Source organism: Rhamphochromis sp. 'chilingali', assembly GCF_963969265.1.
Source record: "Rhamphochromis sp. 'chilingali' genome assembly, chromosome: 8".
NCBI classification, from domain to species: Eukaryota; Metazoa; Chordata; class Actinopteri; order Cichliformes; family Cichlidae; genus Rhamphochromis; species Rhamphochromis sp. 'chilingali'.
Window position 1 is genome coordinate 8743993 of NC_137935.1, and position 19133 is coordinate 8763125.

At 40.4% G+C, this 19133-nt stretch overlaps 1 protein-coding gene across 5 annotated transcripts in view; it reads left to right on the plus strand.

The window, feature by feature from the left end:
- Positions 1–19133, plus strand: part of LOC308400734 (cell adhesion molecule 2-like) — a 170686-nt gene that overhangs the window by 142937 nt on the left and 8616 nt on the right. For 4 of the 5 annotated variants that reach the window (XM_080888653.1, XM_080888654.1, XM_080888657.1 and 1 more), the window contains 4 exons: positions 9197–9382; positions 9649–9786; positions 18568–18726; positions 18999–19089. In XM_080888653.1, the coding sequence (XP_080744779.1) occupies positions 9197–9382; positions 9649–9786; positions 18568–18726; positions 18999–19089 (574 nt within the window). The remainder of the gene's footprint in view (positions 1–9196; positions 9383–9648; positions 9787–18567; positions 18727–18998; positions 19090–19133) is intronic. The other variant, XM_080888655.1, reaches the window with a different exon arrangement.

A 19133-nucleotide genomic window follows, 5' to 3' on the forward strand; every position in this document is an offset into this window, starting at 1 on the left:
GTCAAAATCACCTTGTAAAAGTCAGTGATGATTGTCAGGATAGTGGTGTTACACTTGTAGAATCGCTTACCCTCTCAGCTGACGCGATTCCAGACATCTATGTTTCAGAAGAACATCATGGCTTACCAACCATCCCTGCCTTGTCCCAATCAGAAATTAAGGATAAGCAGAGAGCAGACTCGACAATCAGCCAAGTTATCAAACAAATCGAACATGGTCAGACACCTCCACCGACTGTTAGAAAAGAACTCCCAGATCTCCCTCTTTTGCTTAGGGAACTCAATCGGTTGGAAATGCACAATGAGGTGTTATACAGAAAAAGACAAGATGGAGACCAGGTGACCCACCAGCTTGTTCTTCCTGAGGAGCTCAGAGCTTCAGTGCTCCAAAGTTTGCATGATGACATGGGCCACTTAGGTATCGACAGAACCCTTGATCTGGTCAGAACCCGATTCTATTGGCCACGCATGGCGACACAGGTTGAGCAGAAAGTGAAAACATGTGATCGTTGTATACGGAGAAAGAGTCCCCCTGAAAAAGCAGCTAGACTGGTCAACATAACAACAACCAGACCTTTAGAACTCGTCTGTATGGATTTTCTCAGTCTAGAACCAGACAGTAGCAACACACGGGATATCCTTGTGATAACCGATCATTTCACTAAGTTTGCCCTCGCGTTGCCCACCTCTAATCAAAAGTCACGAACGGTCGCCAGGTGCCTGTGGGACCAGTTCATTGTCCACTACGGCATACCTGAGCGCCTGCACAGCGATCAGGGTCCTGATTTCGAGGCAAAACTGATAAAAGATCTGTGTGAGATCTCTGGGATAAAGAAAATAAGAACTACCCCGTACCACCCACGTGGTAACCCTACTGAACGATTTAATAGAACACTACTTAGTATGTTAGGAACACTGGAATCCAAACAAAAGTCTCACTGGAAAGACTATGTTATGCCATTAGTACATGCGTACAATTGCACCCGTAGTGATGCAACAGGGTTTACACCCTACGAGTTGATGTTTGGCAGAAAACCCAGATTAGCTGTTGATCTTGCATATGGACTTCCTCTCAGCAAAGATCAAAAAGTGACACATTCGCAATATGCTGAAAGTCTCAAGAAACTGCTAGAGGAAAGCTATAGGTTAGCTTCTCAAACCGCACAAAAAGTGGCAGACAAGAATAAGGCCAGATTTGATCGCAAAATAACTGTTTCAGAACTTGAACCTGGGGACCGGGTTTTAGTTAGAAACGTGCGGCTGCGTGGCAAGCATAAACTTGCTGATAAATGGGAGGCAGACATCCATGTGGTAGTCAAACGTGCAGGCGACCTACCCGTTTATACTGTTAAACCCGAGTCCAAGCAAGGTCCCTCCCGAACTTTACACAGAGACCTGTTGCTTCCCTGCAGTTTCCTCCCGGTTGCCACCGCAGACACATCTGAGCCACAGCAGGTTCACCGTCCTAAAACGCGTCAAACTGTTGTCACAGAAAGCAATGAGGATGAAGAATCAATGGAACTTGACAATGAACTTTTCATTCAATGGGTTGATGATTCCCCATGTGAAGAAATAACCAGATTTACTACTGTACATGAATATCCAAAACCTTCTCATGAACCAGACATTACAAACTTACCTGATTGTGACCTTTCTGAAATTGCTAGCAACAAGGAGCTGAATATGGATAAAGATGCAAGCAAGACGAACTTACCAATCATGTGCTTGTTGAAAACTTACCAGATAGAGATGAGATTGGAATTGACGATCCTGTGGACAATGGAACGGGAACCGTATTGGATGAATCACCTGAGGATTTGGTTAAAGAACCAGGAAACCAGCCTGTTAACTCACCTGATGAGATGGACAGTTGTGATCCCATTACAACTCAACCAGTAAGACAGTCAACAAGAATCAGACATCCACCTAAAAGACTTGATTATCCTGATTTAGGAAACCCTCTAGTTACTGTTGTGAAATCACTTTTCCAGGGTTTGAGCATAGCCTTTTCTGAGTCCCTAAACAGTACAGAGGGACAGTACTGGCTACACATGCAACGAGACGTGCATGACATTTAGCTGGGGAGAGTGTAACCCAGTAGAGAAAACTACCTTTTGTTATTTTTTTCTTGTTTTCGTTTTGATTGTATAAATGTATTTTCATTATTTTATTTTGAAAAGAAACATTTATTTTGAAAAAAGGAAGTGTGATCCTCTAGCAAACTTTATTTTCTGTTGCTGGATCACAAGGGATAAATGCCTTTTTCATTGGTTGAAGGTGGTTTTAGCCCCGTCTTCCGAAACACCAGACCATCATTTCACATGAGCTAGATCTTTTCGCACGTGGAAATAGATGAGACAGGTCACGGATAGCTCGTGCGGAATTTTCTAACATTTTGGTGAGTTTAGCCCATGGGTTTGAAAAGTTAATAATGTGTTAGTCTGTTGCTAAAAGTTGTTTCTTCTGTTCATACCGATTCGCGAGTGGTAATTTGCTGTTTAAAAACGGTTGAAATGCTGTTGTGGTAGGATTTGTTTAGCATACTCGAAGGATGATTGGAAAAATGTATTATCTTGTTGGTTATACCTATTAATCATAATTTCATGGTTAAAAAGAGAACAAGAAATTCATTTGTTGTTTACATGGTTAAAATAATTTCATGTATAACGAGAGATATATTCAAAGCATGCATGTAATGTATTACTGTGGTAATGTGAAAGAAATGTGAAAAGAGATAAAGAACTAAAGCTATAGCTGTGATACAAGAGAAGAAACGGAGCTGGCTGTGTACAATAATGTTAATATTGTTGTGCAGGCTAGGTTTTTTTTCCCTTGTCCGTGTGGAAGGAACTAAGATTTTGGATTCCAATGGATTCTCTCCGGATGGAGATGGCGAGCCTGAGCCAAGACTGAACTTTGCAGAGGAACTTACTCTTCTTCCTCGACGGAGACTCCCAAGTGGTAACACACAAACCACAAACGAAAGAGAACAAGAACTAGACTAAGAATTTTTGACTTGACAAATGACCAAAGACAAAAAGACAATTGAATATTGAGCTCAAACGACTATTTTTGGGGTTATTTTTGTTTTGCCGGCTTCTTCTTGTTATTGTTATGGTTATTATCACTACTACTGTCAATGTGGAATTTGTGTCTTGTTTATTTCATTTTTGTGCAAAATAATAACTGTTGCTGCTCAAATTCCTGTCTCCAGCCATTTCATTCTGCATTCGCCTCGCTTTCTATTGTAGCCCTGCCGAACCTAGCAACTGGTCCGTAGTTTGGCTGTCCTAAACTATTTAAAATGAGTCAGTGGTTACAAGTGCATCATGCAAAAACTAAAACTTCTCTACACAGCGATGGTGTGACAAACCTACAAAAAGGATAAAAGATTAAACAAGGCCTAGGTTGCAGGTAGGAACGAGACAGTGCAATTGGTCACAACTAAAGCGATATGTATTATGGGCGAGAGAGCCGATGATATCTCATCCTGTCCCATAACAGGCTCAGTGAAACCTTGAGATTGTTAACCTTGCTAGATTTCCACATCCGATCCATATGTGTTGGATTGTCTCTGCATATTTGTCTAAAGCTGAACACAGCCCTCTTCTTATTTCATGCCAGCTGGCTCTTTGGCATGCGCCTCCTCATCCATTATGAGCATCTGAGTCTTGGTTGATTGTTGCCACCTCACAGGCTTCAGACAACACTAAGGCAAAGACCAGCATTCAGACAAACCACAGACCTGAGACAAGGGAGACAGATAGGCTTAATAGCTAGGCCAATGCATCCTTCATTTATTAGGCTGATTAGTGGTTACTGAAAGCAAACAGCTCTGTGGTGAGTTGCCACAATGAAAAAAAATTGATTTAGACCATATGTCTTTTGTAGAATTATCCCTTTCATATGCTGCTGGAGTTTAAAATTACTATTCCTGAGCAGGGCAAATGAGAACAGAGCTGTCTTTTACTGTCTTCATTATGATTAACTTCACTTTTGGCTTCTGTGAGAAAAGGATAAATGTAAGCAGCAGGGTTGTAAAGAATGGTAATGACATCTGTGAGGCATGCAGAATGGAAACAGAATATTTTGTCAGATATGGGAAATATGAATAATGCAATTAATGGAAAGCTGCTGCAGGTTGCATGTCAAAGGCAGATAGCAAATTGCTAATTTGATCTACAGCGCGTGGAGCAATGTAGAGCAATATACGGCATATACATGCCATAGCAGATTGTTAAAGACTTCTCCCCATTTCAGTTCCATCTCTCAGAAGTTCATGGTTCTTCATTCATGACATTTAATTGGGGCATTCAGTCTGGATCATAAAGGTCACAAAGCAAAATTGATCTTAATTGGCTTGTAGTAATCAAAATGCTGTTATGTGCTAAATGAATGCTCTAATGTGAGCATTAAAACATTCATTAGCTTGAGAGAATGAAGGATAATTACCAAGGATGCAATTACTGGAGTGAGCACCAATGAAAGCCCATTTAAGCCTCCTTTCTAGAAAACACATATTTGATGGTGTGTCTGTTATCAGCAACTGAGTGGCACTTACCTTTAAAATTCCAGTTGAACTACATATTATTATTATTATTATTAGTCTCATTATTGCTATTACAATTATTATGACTGTAGTTCTGTATACTTCATTCATAGACTTAAATTATAAGATAAAATAAAGGACATAAACATACAAACAAAAAACATTTAAGTAAGATGTAAAAGATCAAAACATAGCACGATGTTAACTTCATAAATGTAAATGTCACATAATATTTTTCCTAATCTTCTTGGGGAACTAATTTTTACATGTGACGAGGCATAGATTTGCTGTTCCCAGTGTAATTGGCAGCAAACATTTAAAAAGTGCCTCATGGCCTCAACTAATGTATTTCTTTGGGGACTAATGGGCTTTTAAGTGTACTCCTTTACCTCTAGCTTCACTGAAATGTGAATCTACCATTAGGGTACTCTACACTCAGCTAGGATCACTTCTGTGCACAGCTACTCTTCTATGCACTAAATGATGATCTGTGCCACACTGCACTCTAATGTATAAAAGCTACTTTCAGGTGCTCCCTTATTCACAAGGGGTCACCACAGCAGATGGTGCCACATGTTTGATTTGGTACACCTGATGCAACCTCAAAGGGATTTGAGCCTCCCCCTGGTCTCAGTCCAGTGAACTTTCATTTGTTAGCTAAATATGTAAACCACTGTACTATGAAACCTCTCATGTATAACTTATAAGTATTTAGTGTAATTATCTGTTGTATTTAAAGGCCCTTAGAAGTTTAAGGTCCAACTGAAAGAAGTGAAAAGACTACATTGTAAACTATTACAATTATATAATCCTGCTTGGTACTTGTTTTGGTCAGGATTTAATCTGGAGAAACTGACAGCATAGATGGAGGAAATTCCACAGTGTACGATCAAGTTAAAGCTAGTTAGTTGAGAAATGGACAAAAATATATTAAATCTCATTATTCACTGCATGAAGAAGGTACGCAACATAGCTGCTGGAAAAATTCCTCCCTCTTTGCTTAGCTCCCTCAAGTGCCGGAAATTAGTCCAATTTGAGCAGCATCTGCTCTGTGGGATCTTTGAAAGCACGGGCAATGACAATGGCCCTTTGGAACAAGGCTCTTTCCTTTTCTTAATTGCAGCCACATGTGTTGTGGGAAAGAGCCCCCTGCCTGCACCACTATAGACCTGGAAGACATCCAGATTCGCCCACACAGTCACCGAGCGTGCACAGATAGCAGCAAACACACTCTAATTGCAAAGAGTGGAGCCCCTGGCTGGAGAACGGGTAGGGGTTAGTTGCCAGGATCCTGTGTTCTCGCTTAAGGAGAGCTAGTGCTTTCACATTTCAGTAATAGCTCAAAGTGGTTACAGGCCATTCAAAAAAGGCCAAATGGGGAAACAGTACACATGTAACATATTTTGGCTGAACCCAGGAGCCATCAGCTTCCAAGACTGAGTAGATGTGGAATCTCATTTAAAATCAGAACTGTCGGTGGATACTTAATTGTTTTGAATTAAAAACATTTTAACACCCCTCAGTGTTGTGGAAACGTGAACGCCATGTGATGATTGCTCTTCGAGGCACTTTTATTTTTAAGGTCATTGCTATTCTAACCAGACCGCCTGTTCTTCTTATGTGTGTCAAAACTGGGCATCAGGTTATAGTTTCACGTGTTAAAACCATTTTTGGAACATATTACCTGCAGGTGATATTCAGTAAAGTATGCCTAGATTGTTAAAAGTAAATATCAAAAACTTTGGTTATGCCCATTGACCTCACTTTGGTCTTCCACTGGTATGGTTGGTAGTGCGAAGGACTGTCAGGGAAATGAGCCAAACATTACTTTGCATCAAAAGGGCAAAGCAACAGCGTTCCCTGCCCTGAGGGAGAACTTGGGTGTCAATTTTACTGATTTGAGACAGCCTTGGTAAGGCCTCCATCGCAGAAGACGTATGGCTGCCATGCTATTAAGCTGCCATCCTGCAAGGCTGGAGCATACACAAGGTCAGGGTGCAGATTTATGTTTGTGCCTTAGCAGAATGAACAGCGCAAGAGCTGTCTAGGGTTTGGGGGAAATGAACCTTTTCATCACATTGATTTCCTAAAGCACCTGGAAAAAAGCTTTGTCAGCCGTTGGCATTTGGGTCTGATTGTGACAGATCTGGCCACATTCTAGGCCTCCAGCCTGGATTGGATTCTGGTAGTATGGTTTCCTGGCCATATGCCGTTTGAGTAATAGATAACCCCTGTCTTTGGGTTATTCAAACCTTTGTACATCTCATTCTATCAATATGTCATTGACCCATGTGTTGTGTAGTACCAGTGAATGTCTAACAAAAATGCATCAGTCATGACCATCTTTTATTCAACTATAAGTTGTTTGGCAGCTTTTGCGTGGGTTCAGCCTATCAGAACAAGTAATTCGGCTACTGACATTTAGATATATTTCAATTCCGAATAGTAATATGGTGTTGTGCAGAAGATACAGAAAATAAGCTGTATCCAACTTGGTCCTTTAAATGTCATTTGAAATTATCACTGGTCTGTACTGTACTTCGGTAACTGTTTGGTATTTAAACTGATAGCCTATCTATTTAGTAGCAGACTTTGTTAAGAGGTTGGTTTTATTTCCACTACGTAATTTTTGCGAATAGCAGTCTTAAATTTAATTGTCAGAATCCAACAAAATTGTGGTTTACCAAAGAAATATAAAGAAAGTCCCCCTTGGAGTATAATAGAAATGATTGTTACTGCATTTGTTGAAAATATGTGTAAATAAGCCACTGTGGAGTTCTAAGGGTGCTAATGGTGCAGATTGGAAGGAGGCTAACTAATCACCATGGAGAATCAGCACTTTTAATTATTCTTGTCGCCCGTGAAGAAACATAATTTCAAACTAATCGTAGCTGCTGTGGTAAACCACACATTATTCTGTATTTAAACACCCAGATTGTGTGCTAGACGTAATTTTAACCAAAAAACACCAGCTTTCTCTGACCAGTTCCCTTTTACATAACAACAGCAGACCATTTATCGTCATCTCAGAGATGTTTAAGGAGCGGGGGGGTTAAGAAGAAAAGTTGGCCTGTTTCTCCTGACTTTCTTCAGTGCGTTGCAGAGATAGAGGGATATGGGCCAGGGGAAGACTAGCACTGTATGTCATCTTGTTGAAAGCTTTGATCCTCCCAGCCCATACTGCCATATCTTTCAAGTTCCTGTACAGTGTTTGCTTAGACCCCATAACCTCTCCAATGTATCCATCCACCAAAGGGTTTGCTGTTTTCTGCCAGAGCCTCTGGGCATTTTCAGGCTCTGTAGTGAGGATGCTTAACTACAAAGAACATCAGGCAGCTTTGTTTCAGGATGCTGTTTGCTACAGTAAGACTATCAAATGTTTGTATTAAGCCCTGTAGCACATAATAAGCTTGCTGTCTGATGGCACAGACAGCAAGCTATTAAATTTTAATTCTTGCTTGAACATTGTTTTTATTTACACAAGTCCTTATTCTTGGATTACAAAAAGTCTCTAGTAAGAAACTTCTTAGGGGCATCAATGTCTTTTTTTTTCCCTCTTTCGTTTTTTTAGCTTGTGTGATTACACGATAATGATCATCAAATTATATGCTGTAATTGAAGCTGAAGAACAGCATTGTTGATAATGAACTATGCCTGTGTAAACCTAATAACCACTTCACCCAATCTAATTTAATTGTGTATCACATGTATGCTGTGTATGTTTATCACTAAAATCAAATGGAAATAACACTGGTGATTAATGATTTTTATATAGATTTGCTCTTTATCTGATAGGGCAGCACATTACATTGGTCACAATGATTAAATCCCAATCAGCACCTATTCCTGCTGCATTTTGCCAGGTTTTGCCTGTGTAGTACAATTCAATAGAGTTCAAATTGCTTCAAATGAAAAAGGGTGCAGGGAAAGCGCTGGCCAAGCCTCGGGGGACTGAGGATTAAGAATGTGCAATTTATTCAATGAAGGGCACTTTCCTTCCTGGCCTCTGTGGTTGGTCGCTTGTCGGAGCAGGTGATTTTGAATTTGAAATTGTATAGAAGATGACATGAACAAGATCACCTTTTTAACTATAGATATGTTTCTATGGGTTGGTCAGGGTGCGATCTACCCATTGCTTTTGTCACTGCTCATGTGTACAACACAGTCCTATCAGTGCAAAGATTTGAAAACATGTCCATGTCAGTATTAAAATTTTGCCTTTTGCACTGTAACTGTTGCACGTCTCTGAGCACAAGCAGAGGCAGCTGCTAAAAGTGTAAATGATTACCCTCCAAAATATTTTAATCTCAGATTGTATTTTTTTTCTATCGCTACGCTTCAGTGCGTCCCATGGATGCCTACTGTATTCTCGTTGAATGTGAATAAGCCTGTCAGCCTAGAATGGAAATCAAAAGAAAATGTTTCAAACCACTGGCCACAGTATGTGTTTGCAGCATTTGACAACTATTAGAAATAACTGAAAGCACAGTGTATTCTGCCTTGTTCTGGTAAAGGTCATCTGAATTTCATAGTACCTCTACACGTTTGCTGCCCTCACTGAAATTCAGTGCGCATTTGCTCATTAGTTAACTGTACGTCTTCTTTCCTCTGCCCTCTATGACTCTTTGTGTCCTCCTTTCTTGCATAGCTCTGAGGGATCACAGAATTGAACTAGTTCGAGCCTCATCGCAGGAGCTCACCATCCGAATCAATGACGTCAGCCTGTCAGACGAGGGACTGTACACTTGCTCGCTCTTCACGATGCCTGTCAGGACCACCAAGGCCTTTCTCACTGTTCTGGGTGAGCATGTGCATTTTGGTGAAGTCTCCATAGGTGAATTACTTCTCAGAAAATAAACACCTGCACATGCTTTTAGGTTCTGACATTAAAAAACTGCATGACTGTAACATTGTCTGCTAGATGAAAAATAGTAATAATAAAGTTAAACTATCTTGTAAAGAAAGATTGATATCTGAAATAAATTATTTTTGTTGCTGTTAGAAGAAATCCACCTAGAATTCCCACTGAGATATTACTCAATGTGCATACAGTATTTTTTTAGTTGTTAGATTGTAGATTTACATTTCTGTGCACTGCAGGAGTGCCAGGACGACCAGAGATCACAGGCTTTACCAAGCCAGCAATGGAGGGGGACGTAGTCACTCTCACGTGCACCACATCAGGCAGCAAACCAGCTGCTACCATCCGATGGTTCCGAAATGACAAGGAGGTCCAAGGTAAGTGTGTGGAGTGGATTTAAGAAGCCATTGTATTCTCATTGTACTCTCTGTCCATTTCTATCTGTTAGTAGGTGTCCTTACCGTCAACTCACTCCGGTGCTATATTTCTTTATGCTAAAATATTCATGCATTTTTCCCGTGGCTGTATTTCAATAGTTCTGTGAGTTGCATGGTGCATTATCAGCAATGCTATTGTACTTGGAAGCTGTTCACTAGCTAACTTTTATTGATTCTAATTAAAAGTTAACTGTAAATAAAAAAAAATCTCTGCATTCAGTGTTCATTGTCATACAAATGAAATTAAAGATGCATTCAGTCAGTCGATTCATAAAAAGCAACAGCATCCAATACAACAGTTCTTAAAAAATATAAAAATGTCAAAGCTAACGTTTCTTCTTGGGCTTCAGTAAACAAAATTCCCGAAAATGCCGTTTCCTTTGAAATAAAACAGAAAAAGAAAATTTTAGAAACCCATATGTTTGTGTTTTGCTGAATATTTTATACAGTATATCTAACATATTTTCACAAGCTTTTAAATTTCTTCTTTTGATTGAGTGACTCCTCCATAAACTGTACAATTACTGTATATTTTGATTTTAAGACAAAGAAGTTATAATTGACTGAATTGATCTATTGCATTTCAGCTTTTTCAGTCTTTTGCTAATTGATTGGCAAGGAAAATCAGTAAAGAAGGGCACAAGAATGTGTAACAATACAAACCTGGAAAGAGCAGATACCTAATTTAATCCAACTACCCCACTGAAACAGTGCAATATCAGATGGTAAACCATGATGTGCAGTGATTACAATAAACCAGCAGAAGTTTTCAGTGGTTCCACAGAATCATAAAAGCTTTCACTTTCTTGTACACTGCTTTCCAAACTCTTTGAAACTCTGCACTTTATGTTGTATAGCTTTTATCACCTTCTTATTTCTGGTTTTAAGAAGCACAGGGAAGACAAAAACATTAAGAAATAGGAGTGGAATGTTTTTCCTCAATTTGATGGCTGAGATATGCTGTTTGGAGCTCTTTAATGTAATGGAGCCTGCTGTGGAGGCTCAGTGTGACAGTTGCTCTTTATTGAAGATTTGCACCAGAGAGCTTTTTCTTGGTGGTTCTGTCTGTGTCTGGCCAACATGGCATGATGATTGATGGGAGAGGGGCTGGGATATGAAGTTTTCTTGTTGAAATGACATGCACGTAGACTCCTGAAAGGCTAGTGGAGAGCTGGCACACAGCATCACAACCAGACTTGCTGTCCGTCTCAAGATGCAGTGAGAGATGAGATGATATTTTTGTGCTTTATGTTTTAGAATGCAATTAAATCCTTAAAGCCTTAAAGCATATAATCTTAGGATATATGGACATGTGCACATAAGCCGAGTATAAAAATGCAATCGAGCAGAGTTCAAAGAGTGATGCATGCAAATATCAGGATAATACCTTTTGCTGTGATATAAAAATTTAATACCTTATTGTTCACCGGGGTTTCACAAGCAAGCATAAAGTGAAGATAAAATGAAAAAAATCCCATTATTTATATGTGATATAGAAAATGGCATTTAAATATGTAGAAATTGCGCGTCTCTAAAAAAGATCCTGTGCCCCCAGTCTGCCCCAAACTGGTATGTTGTATACAAATGTGCTTTTATTAGTTTTACTGGCATACAGTGGATTTTATTAAGTCGCTTGGGCAAACACATCAGGAGCGTTGCATCTCCAAGTCAAAGAAAAAAAAAGAACATAGCAGAGACTGGAGGGCTTGACTTAAAAACTTCATTTCCATGTCAAAGTGTCAAAGACAGGGAATGTCAATCAGTGCTCTGGATCCAAGTCTTTTGTAGGTGTGGCTTTAAAGCTTTCTTTAGCGAGTATGTTGTGGGAGCAGCATGTTTTGCCATTGGTTCTTCTGTGGAAGATCATTGCCGCCAGTGTCTGCTGTCAGTCAAATCTATCCCCACTGGGGGACCAGTCTACAAAGCTCTAAGACGACAGAAGGTGTAATAGCAAAAACATGTCATATTTATTTCATGCTCTGATGATTTGTTTTTCGACAATTTATATTAGAGGCACACAGCATTACAAACCTCAAAATGCAACTGTCATCCAGTGTCAAATAATTTGTTTACAGAGTATAGAGTCATACAAGTTACTTGTGTCGCTGAATGACAGCTAGACTTCAAATTGTAATCTATTGAGAAAAAAACCCACCCACTGTTACTCTCTTTGCATACATAAAGTTATCCTTTTTCCACAGCGGTTTGAGATAAATTGAAATTTTCTATTTGGCATATTAGACACTTAAATTGTCCAGCTATCCTACAGTACAGTTCGACAATACATTTCTGTCCTCTATTTTAAATTAGTGCTCACTTCTTGTTGAGCAAGTTTTACTCATTTCTTATCCATATACCTTTCTTAGTATATAAACAGTGTCTGCAGCAGCGGTTACTGTAGGAAAGAGCAGGGATTGCAATTTCTAGCCTTCTTGTGGTATCAGGGATATATTTGTATAATTGTGCTATCGTCTTACTGACAAAAGCTGACATCCCAGTAGTACACAGTGAAATGTATATCTATCATATCAGTTTCACCTTTAGTCATTTATTTATTCATTTTGTCCCCTTTCCTCTACTTTCCCCATTCCTCTCACAATTATCTCACAAGAGCTCTGACAAGGAAGCAGTTACCATTTTTTTAATACCTGTGGCCATCAAGGCTGTGTGTCGCTTCATATACTGAAATATGTTTCCTATATAGCCAGTGTCTCACTGCCTAAAGTAAGATACGTTTTAAGAAAAGTGTTTAGAGTTATTTTCAGTGCTTTTCCTTAAGTCCAACATTAGACCTGACTGCTTTTTTACTCATTACCAGTGTTGGTCAAGTTAATTACTAATTACTGATTGCTTCTCCAAAAGATTAGTCCTCTTACTTTACTGATTACTTATTTTCAAAAGTAATTAATTACTTAGTTACTTTTCAAAAACATGATATACAGCCTGAATACGTAATAAAGCAATAGACCTTTCAGCCCAATTCTATTTTTTATGGATAATCCATCATATAAAATTGAATCGAATGAAAAGCCTCTTTTAATTTTATGCACATTGCATTAAGCAAAAATATAATTATATGCAACAGTCTTTGACTTGAAGAAATTCTTTAACATTTAAACCTATTTTCTGCATATTCCAGCATATAAAATAAAATAATGTTTTGTGTTCACACTCACTCTTTCAAATAGACCCAAGTAAAACACAGCAAAAAACAAATAAAATCCTGTCGCTCTTAAAGCTATTTTCACCTGTTTAGCAGGAGTGGGGCCGATGGAGGTTTGCAGCGGTCATGTCAGTGGAGAATTCCGGGGGTTTCTCTGTGAATTTCACATTCCCGTGGCGGCTTGCTAGGTGCTTGCTCAGATTTGAAGTTTACTTTTTAACGTCACATGTGCTTACGTCACTGTCATGAGACTCTCTCACAAACAAAATCACAACGGTTTAGTAACGCAGTAATGCAGTGTGCTTACGGGAAAGTAACAGTAATCTAATTACTTTTTGAAGTAGTAATCCCTTACATTACTCATTACTCGAAAAAGTAATCAGATTACTTGTAATGTGTTGCTGCCCATCTCTGCTCGTCAGAATGTAAAAGGATATAGTACGTATACCTACCCATCTAAAGAGAGATGACTTGAGAACAGGCTACATTTTTTTTTGCCCCAATTTTAATATTAATTGGTGTTTTTACATTTTTAATCACTTATGATATTAGATTAGATTAAAATCTCATTTAAAGACAGAGCTCCTTAGCTAATTATCCCAGTTGTGTGGTGGAACCAAAATACAGCATAACACCCTCACATTCCCAGTCACTCAGAATTTACACTCTGAGCTAGAGGATCACTGGCTGTCAGCCGGCTGCAGTGCCCTTCCCAGCCAATTTCCAGCTACTGTCTCACTCCTCCTCTTGTAAGACTACCTATATTCTGTCTATATGTTCTGTGCTATTCACTAAATAGCTGAATGCATCAATATATAAACTACCTAATAATATTTTTAGCGCATGTCTTGCACACAGTGTGACAAAATAATCTGTAAAAGGAATGTAATTAGTAAAAGTATTAAAAGTAAAACCAACAATCACTACAGACTGATTTGTGGCCAGTATTTGTTATTTGTGCATTTTAACTATAAATTTTATAACTTAATTTCACCCTAACTCAGCATTCATCATCTTCAATGATGAATGCCGATGCTTCACTGGCTGATGAGCTGAACACGTTTTATGCTCACTTCGACGCCGCAGCAATTAAAACAACAAATGGCTGCGCGCGCTCGGAGTGCACCAGTGAAGAAAATGCATTCGTCATCACAGAGCATGCCGTGAGGAACACCTTCAGGAGGGTGAACACCAGGAAGGCAGCAGGACCAGATGCAATCCCTGGCCGGGTCCTTAGAGCCTGCGCTGATCAACTAGCACCGGTGTTCACGGAGATCTTCAACCTCTCCCTGGCCCAAGCTGTGATTCCCACGTGCTTCAAACAGTCCATTATTGTCCCTGTTCCAAAGAAACAACAGCCCGCTTGCCACAATGACTACCGTCCAGTAGCACTGACTTCAATTGTGATGAAGTGTTTTGAAAGACTGATGAGAGATCACATCACTTCTTCACTTCCTCCCACCATCGACTCACTTCAGTTTGCTTACCGGACTAATCGTTCCACAGACGATGCCATATCTCACCTGCTCCACACATCCCTGAGTCACCTGGACACTGGCAGAGGGAATTATGTTAGGATGCTGTTCGTGGACTACAGTTCAGCATTCAACACAATAATTCCCTCTAAGCTTTTCACCAAGTTGACGGATCTAGGACTCAGCTCATCACTGTGTCAGTGGATCCTCAACTTCCTCACAGACAGACCCCAATCAGTGAGGGTAGGAAAACAAGTCTCCCCCTCCATCTCACTCAGCACTGGAGTGCCTCAGGGCTGTGTTTTTAAGCCCCCTGCTGTACTCACTGTACACTTATGACTGTGTAGCCACATCCGACACCACCTCCATTGTCAAGTTTGCTGACGACACTGCTGTTGTGGGCCTGATCTCCGACAACATCGAGACGGCCTACCTGGAGGAGATTAGGAACCTGGAGACCTGGTGCCAGGAGAATAACCTCCTCCTAAACGTCAGCAAGACTAAGGAGCTGATCGTGGACTTCACTACAAAGCAGGCGAGGAATTACAAACCCCTCATCATCAGTGGCACGCCAGTGGAGAGAGTGGACAGTTTCCGATACCTGGGTGTCCACATCACTCAGGACCTGTCATGGTCCTGTCACATCAACACCCTGGTTAAGAAAGCCCGTCAGCGTCTCTTCTTCCTCAGAAGACTTAGAGACTTCCATCTGCCACTGAAGGTGCTCAAGAACTTCTACTCCTGCACCATCGAGAGCGTCCTGATGTCAAACATCTGCACCTGGTTTGGGAACAGCACCAAGCAGGACAGACGAGATCTGCAAAGGGTGGTGCGCTCGGCAGAACGCATCATTCAATCAGAGCTCCCTGACCTGCTGTCCATCTACACCAAGCGGTGCAAGTCCAAAGCTAGGAAGATTATGATGGACCTCTCCCATCCCAACAATGGACTCTTCTCACTGTTGAGGTCTGGGAAGCGCTTCCGCTCCCTTAAGGCCAAAACAGAGAGAATGAGGAGGAGCTTCTTCCCCCAGGCTATTCGGGCCCTGAACCAGGTGTAGGACTGGACTCTCCCAAACACGTCACTATAAGACTGGACTCTCACACACGTCACCACACGCACCACCACACATTTCCTATAATCCTATAATTCCTATAATTTATAATCCTTATCTTTATAATCTCTTCTGCTATTTGCACATTCTTTACTGTAAATTCCTAAGTTAATTTGTAAATTTTTGTAGTAAATTGTAAATATTGTAAAACTTTTCTTCTGTCATTTAATGGTCGGGCATTGTACAGCTACAAGCATTTCACCCCCATGTCATACTGTGTATGGTTGTGTGTGTGTGACAAATAAAATTTGAATTTGAATTTGGTTAGATGTACAGATGGATGGATGAATGCTCATGTTTGGCCAATTGTTGATTGATCTTTGATCCAGTAGTGCAGCCACATTATACACTTATTTACACCGAGATAATCCAGTACAGAACAGACTCAGCTGTCATGGAGCACTACTTGTGTAGACTACACCTAAGACAGGAAGTTCAGTGACACCAACGCACACCTACTCCAATTTAGAATCACCAGTTGACCTAACATGCTTGTCTTTGGACTGCAAGAGGAAGCCAGAGCATGATAACGGAATCAACACAGGCACAGGGAGAACATCCAAACTCCACACAGAGTTTGTAAGGTGAAATTACATTACAAACACGTAATCAATCAGTGGGTATTAAACTGTGTAGTGTCAATGAATATAATGTATACGAAAAAAAGGACATGTTACTTCTGGTTGGTGGGCACACATGGCTTCTCTACATTTCCATTGTTGGAGCTTATTTACTGCTATCCTAAGCTTGAGCAAAATGGGTAACTCAGGTAGCAAGCATTTGGCTCTGGAGGAATGTCACAGTTTATCTGTTCTAGGCAAGGTCAAAGTTTAAATTCTTCCTTTATTTAAAGGTTTACTAAAGTTTGTCTAAGTCTATATATTGGCCCCAGGCCTGTGTGTCATGGGAGACACCACCAAGAACATTTCCCAACAACCCACTACTGAGGATCACTAGACCACACAAGCCTTTCTGCTACAACAAGGCTCGGATCCAAGAAAGTACTTGGATCGGGAATAGCCACTTGGGTGGAGGCCCCAGGGACAATGTGAGACGTGCAGAAGGGATTAGAACTCCCAGCTAGCCTGAGACTCACTAGCTCCCTCCGAAGGAACTGGAGGGAGTTGCTGGAGAGACAAGAATACCTGGTCATCTCAGGCCTCTATTACAGCTGTGACAGTGAAGTGAAAGAAGTATTTTGGAGAATGAATGAGAATGAAGAAAGGAAAACACCAAAATAAAATGATGACTCCAAAAGCCCCCCAAAAAAGCTGAATTTGAGTTAGTACTATAAATTACTTCATTAGCAATTAAATAGAGAAAAGTAGTCACAGAGTAAAAGACAAAATCAGTCCAAGTTCAAGGTTCATCTGCCTTTAATTTTCCAAGATATACCTCAGCAAATCAGTTAAGGTCAGAGAAAAACACCAGAATCCTGTCACCGACACACTTTCTTGTTAAAACAGACACTGAGGTGGTGCTTACAGGAGTGCCTCCAGTTGCCTGAATACAGCTTTACTGGCCTCTTGGGGTACTTGTTCAAAGCAAGCACAATTGGGCACATTCCCATTCTTACGAAAGCTACCTTAGCGTGTTCTCTGGCAATGCTAGCAGCCGCCTTAAAAGAGACTGACAGTTCCTCTGTTGCAACCCTGATGCTGTAGGCGACTTGACGAATGAGAGAAAAAGCTGGAGAGATTTGCGCTTAATGCCACAGAGGCGCTTCCCTTTCCCCTCCTGTACTCCAGGGCAAAATCCAAGGCATCTGACTCTCAAATGTAAGGCCTCCGACTTTCCTCTTTGCTCAAATCCTATGTGATGCTTGGATTTATTTTTTTTTTCAAAATCTTGACATTTATGATGCACTCTGTTGCTCTGTGCTTTGCATTCTTATTCTTAGCGTTATTAATTTCAGTTTTGAAGTTTGACTTTTTAACATTTGTAGGCTACTCTGCAGTACATTAGGATTTTGTCAGACCATTTCATGAAAAATGGAGTAGTGTGGCACAAACAGAATAGATTAACCCAAAATGATGATGCTACGGGTAATCTGGGTTTCACTGAAAGGAGCTTTTAGTGTTTAATAGACCAATATCAGTGTGTAGGTGTGTGTTTCTGAAGGAGCTGAGTGAGCACACACATATGTATTGATTGACTCTGGTTTGCTGTGGATGGCAGGCAGTCCAGGGGGAGATGGTTGGAAGTATGTAATGTGAGGAGGATGCAAGGAGGTAGGGGTGAGTGGGGGAGCATCTCCAAAGAAAAGTCCTTCTGAGGCCATTGTCAACTAATGTCTTGTTTAGATCCAATAGCCTTGTACAGCAGATTCTAGGTGCCACACTAAGTGCTGACAAGAGAGTAGCCACAAACGGCAATGAAAGGCTTTCAATTACAAGTTAAAAGGCATAGCTTAATGAGGACAACATCACAGGGCAGGGGAAAAATGAAAACAAATTGAGATAAGTTGAAGGCGAATGTTTTGGTATGACAAAAGACAAAAAAGAAAGAAAGAAAGAAGAAGTGTCACTAAAACTATGGAAATCTATCACATACTACTGAAGGGGGGAGCATGCCTGTTTGTGTTGGCTGGGATGTCTGAGAGATGGTCCTAGAGGAGCAAACACACCCAACCAACCGAGTCAACTCTCATATTGCTCTCCCTTCACTATTCACTCTACTTTGACTTGACTTTCAAAGGCTAAGGATTCTTTCCCTCAAAGGAGATGCAGAGAAAAACAACAACAACAACACTGCAGCTGTCTATGTCAGAAGAGCAACATCTTGAAATAAATTTCTTTCTTTTTTTTTCACAGTTTTTCAGATTTACAAGATGATTTTTGTTTTGCTCTGCTTCTTTCTCCAAAATAATTTTCCTGTAAAAGTCTTGCTCAAAAGCTAGAACTGCTCCCCAAAACTATAAATAATTCACAAGTACATTTCACCCTGGTTCATATTCTGATTCCCCACAGGCACTAAGGAGGTGAACGCTACAGGAAAGTCATTCACAGTGAGGAGTAGCCTTCAGTTCCAGGTGGACAAGCGGGATGACGGCGTTGCCTACACCTGCAGTGTGGAGCATGTGTCTTTGTCCAAACCCTACATGACAACCGAGGTCCTGGAGGTCCACTGTGAGTGGGGTCATAGCCTGTAAAACTGGGTAGATTAGCATTGCTTAGATTAGCGAAATACATGGATTGAGATTACAGTTATGTGTCCAGGTTTAGTCTTGCATTTGTTCTGGATTAATATGGGATTATCTTGCAGGTAAGGGATTAGTGCCTAAACAGAATAGTGATATGGGCTATAGCTAAGAGCTGCTCAGTAGGCACAGAGCTAACTACTGTTGCATTTTGTGTTAGAACCACTTTTTTGTGTTTCTTTTTTTGTCTCCTCTTTGCAGATGCTCCCCATCTGGAGATCACACATTCACTCATCATCCCACAGGAAGGCCAATACTTCAAACTGGAGTGTGTTTCCATAGGCAACCCAATGTAAGTTGAAAAGCATTTACAACTTCAATTTCATATCAGCACAA